The sequence below is a fragment of the Penaeus monodon genome, chromosome 3, assembly GCF_015228065.2.
Source record: "Penaeus monodon isolate SGIC_2016 chromosome 3, NSTDA_Pmon_1, whole genome shotgun sequence".
Classification (NCBI taxonomy): Eukaryota; Metazoa; Arthropoda; class Malacostraca; order Decapoda; family Penaeidae; genus Penaeus; species Penaeus monodon.
In genome coordinates, this window is record NC_051388.1 from 19,253,923 (window position 1) to 19,258,180 (window position 4,258).

Consider the following 4,258-nt stretch of genomic DNA (forward strand, 5'->3'; position numbering starts at 1 on the left):
GGAACCACCGCCGCAGCCGCTACCATCGCCGCTACCACTGTCACCGCTTCTGCAGCGGCAGCTTTGGGCGTGGGCGCCCTTGCGGTGCTCAAGGGAGTTCTTATCGGGAAGCATCTGAAGAAGGATCGTCGATTCCATGGAGATGGAGGATGAAGTTGAGGTTTGTACTGTCGGTGTTAAGAGGAAGGTTCATATTGCAAGACTAACATCAGATGGGCAAAATATATTTCTAAATCGTGCTTCTCACGAACACAAACGATATTTACGCACTACACGGAGCGTGTCTAATCCCACATACCTTATTCCTCCAAAGGTGGCCGTCGCCCAGAACCTGGATTCGACCGGCTGCATCGCCAAGTTGCTCTGCGAGATCGAGGCAACGCCCGCCGGCCGCCTCACTCCTTCCATGTCCACCTTCAAGACGGCCTTCGAGAATCCCGATAACCTCAAGTCCTCCCGCATCGAGTACGACCAGGCCATCGCCCTCGCCAAGGACGACCCCAAGGCTTGCAGCGTCCAATTCAGCAAGTGCGTCCTTTCCAGGGAGGATCTCTTCGTCATGCTCGACACCGTCTTCTCATGCTAGATAAAACCTCATCATTTACCCTCACTCATTTATACTCAGGAGGAATTTACAAAACATTCTTCTTATTGCCATTCCCTCCTATAAATTCTATCATACATCCAAAACCATTAGGAAAAACAAATGCGATTCACTTCAGTTAACAGAGATTACCTTCTGTGCTCGTAATAAAGGCTAAAATTGAATCTTTTCGCGACTTATTCTCTTTTACTGTGATTCTCTATATCTATACCCATAAAAACATGGACATGTGCATATATGTATATATGTATATATGTATCATATATATATATATATATATATATATATATATATATATATATATATATATGTCATGTGTATATAGATAATTTTACATATATATACAAACAAATGTACAAATTGAAATCCTTACAAATTCACACATAAACACATACGCACTTTTATATATACACATTTAGTATGCAAATATCTAAACACTTCAAAGTAGAAAAATATACAAACACTGAAGAATATTTACATAATACAAAATTGAAATATTGACAATAAAATAATAAAATGGTAAAGAAGACGATCATTTAAACATTAAAAAAAAAAAATTCCCTTAGAATACTCTCACAAATTTACCGAGATAATATACATTGCACTGAACAGTACATTATGAATACAATTGATTTACAGAGTGAACAGCCTAAATCATCACAAAATACTTTTCAGCACACTGCGGATTCGCACGACTCCCTGGCGATGCATCTGCGGATTCAAAACAAGGGTTTTCACAGAACGTTCGCGTAAGACTAGCATAACTGTGGCTAACGACCTTTATTAACTCATTAAATGGATCAGTCCCTTTGTTTTAAATGGAATAAAATGTGCATATATATATATATATATATATATATATATATATATATATATATATATATATATATATATATATATATATATATATATATATATATATATATGTATTAATATATATATTACATATATACATACATACCAGTATATACATATGTATTAGCATTAGTGTATGTATTCATATATCTATAATATATAGATAGATAGATAGATTACATATATACATATTTACATATATACATATACACATAACACACACATATATGTGTGTGTGTGTGTGTCTGTGCGAGTGCAAATATATTAGAAATATACATGTAGACAGACAGCCAGGTAGGTAAAAAATACATAAATGATAAGTATGTCAATAAAAATACACGAGTAGATGCACAGAAAATTGATCATTTCTTGTAGAAAAGCACGTTCAGAAAGTTTTACATTCAGATACATTATATATAAACATGTGCATATACATACATCCGCATACACACACACGCCCATATATATTTATATATATATATATATATATATATATATATATATATATATATATATATATATATATATATACACATGTGTGTATATATATAGATAAATATATATATATATATATAATGCCTATATATACATACATGCACATATGTTTATAATACATATGCACGCACACACACACACACATATGTGTGTGTGTGTTTGTGCATAAATCCATCTATCAGCTATATATATATATATATATATATATATATATATATATATATATATATATATATATATACACACAAACATATATATATAGGATATATACCTAAACAAATACATGTAAAGCAATTTCCTGTAACGAACAGTCACAGAAGGAAACACAAGCACATTTGTGCGTTCAGGAAGCCGGAACATAAGGACTGAAATAGTATACTAATTTAACGCCAATAGGCCTTACCTACATCCTAGGATACGTTCGATTTCCGTTTCAGTCAGGATTGGTCCTTTACCTGCCCTTCTTCTACTCGGTATAAATATCGCGTTCCTCCAAGAACCGCCTTCACACTCGTCCTCTTCCTGCTCCGGAACACAAGCAGGTAAGGGACAAACGTGTCCTTTTTTCTGGTACTTCCGAATTTTTTTTTTTTTTTTTACGTAGCCTCATTGTCGACTTTTTTCACAGACTCCACCATCATCATGAATTCTCGCATGTTTGTCGCCCTCCTCCTGTGCGGCCTCTGGGCCTCCTCCGAGTCTCTGCTCCTTCTGGGAACCACCGCTGCAGCCGGGACCATCGCCGCGACCACTGTCACCGCTTCTGCAGCAGCAGCTTTGGGCGTGGGCGCCCTTGCGGTGCTCAAGGGAGTTCTTATCGGGAAGCATCTGAAGCGCCGTTACAGGAGGGACGTCGATTCCATTGAAGAGGACGTTACAACAGAAGTAAGTTCACGCTTATATAAACTATTCACAAAATTTACTTGTGCACCTAGGTATATGTGAACTGGAAAAATATAAAGGAATTCTGGTTTTTATTAATGATATTCTTTTCGCTGCAACAGATTGCAGTGGCACAGAAGATGGACTCAGCTGGTTGCGTGGCCAAGCTTTTGTGCGAAATCGAGTCCATGTCCGCTGAACAGCTCACGCCAGCCATGTCCACCTTCAAGACCGCCTTCGAGAATAACCACAACCTCGAGGGCTCTCGAGGCGTCTACGATCTGGCCATCACCTTTGGCTCCAAGTTCGCCACGAAAGACGCCAAGGCCTGCAGCGTCCTCTTCGACAAGTGCGTCCTCTCCAGAGATGATCTCTCCTTCATGTTGGATTCTACCTTTTCATGCTAGTCATGAGCACCACCTTAGACTAAGAACCTCATAATCACACCATCATGCGCACACGCAGGCAGACTGAGTGGATCGGAGTCTTCAGCGTGACCAAAGATAGCTTTCAGTCCCTCATTGACTGGACCTGAGAGTTACAGTGTTCACTTTATTACTCATCTTTTGCCTATCATAAATTTAAATAAACCATACTTAAGAGATTATATGCCTTTCCTTTTCTACTGCAAACTAAATGTGTATGAATTTTACAGTACGTAGATATGTAATATATATATACCTTTTATATATTATGCACACACATATACACATACACAAACACACACACATATATGTGTGTGTGTGTGTGCATATATATACACACACATACACATACATACATACATACATACACACATACATATATAGATATATATATGTTTACATTAAAATACAAATGAATACAAAAATACAGTCATGTTAGCATGTTAGTGTATATTTACGATGATAACAGTTTTAGTTTCTGTAAAAATAACAATTTTCCGATGCATGAAATTAAATAAATCATATATCTTTAAATGAGGCCTTTCCTACGCTTACACATGTACGAACGCGTTTTGGTATAGGCATACAAAATACATGATATATATGCATGTATACATACACACACACACACACACACACTTGCCATCCACACTCGTGCCATGTTCGGTCCATTCACTGAATTCGCTTATAGTCATGACTGGTGTGCCCGGTGGTCGTAGCTCGTTCGTTACGGTCACGTTGTCTTAATTATAAAGCGTTGTGTTTTTGTCATTACCATTTACGACTTGATTAACTTGGTGCAACCAGTAAGTAGCTGAATACTAAAGTATTTTACTTTAATAATTAATCAATATTAAACATTATCGTTTATTAGTGTTTTAATGACGTACGTTTTTTCTGTGTCAAGAAAAAATATATATTTTGCTTAAAATTAAAATAAACGATGTCATATTTAAATATCGTAGACTGTAAAGACCAGTCAAGATGCGGGACTTTC

The 4,258-nt window shown here is 36.7% G+C and overlaps 2 protein-coding genes across 2 annotated transcripts in view; both read left to right on the forward strand.

Annotated features, from left to right (window-relative positions):
- Nucleotides 1-595, forward strand: part of LOC119593261 — an 11,255-nt gene extending 10,660 nt beyond the window's left edge. The window contains exon 3 of the mRNA XM_037942196.1: nucleotides 314-595. Coding sequence (XP_037798124.1) covers nucleotides 314-586 — 273 coding nt within the window. The 3' untranslated portion in view covers nucleotides 587-595. The remainder of the gene's footprint in view (nucleotides 1-313) is intronic.
- Nucleotides 596-2,473: 1,878 nt separating this feature from the next.
- On the forward strand, nucleotides 2,474-3,430 carry LOC119593181. Its single transcript, XM_037942163.1, has 3 exons — nucleotides 2,474-2,496; nucleotides 2,583-2,839; nucleotides 2,959-3,430. The coding sequence occupies exons 2-3, from the start codon at nucleotides 2,597-2,599 to the stop codon at nucleotides 3,241-3,243; spliced, it is 528 nt and encodes a 175-aa protein (XP_037798091.1). The 5' UTR covers nucleotides 2,474-2,496; nucleotides 2,583-2,596; the 3' UTR covers nucleotides 3,244-3,430.
- Nucleotides 3,431-4,258: the final 828 nt, after the last annotated feature.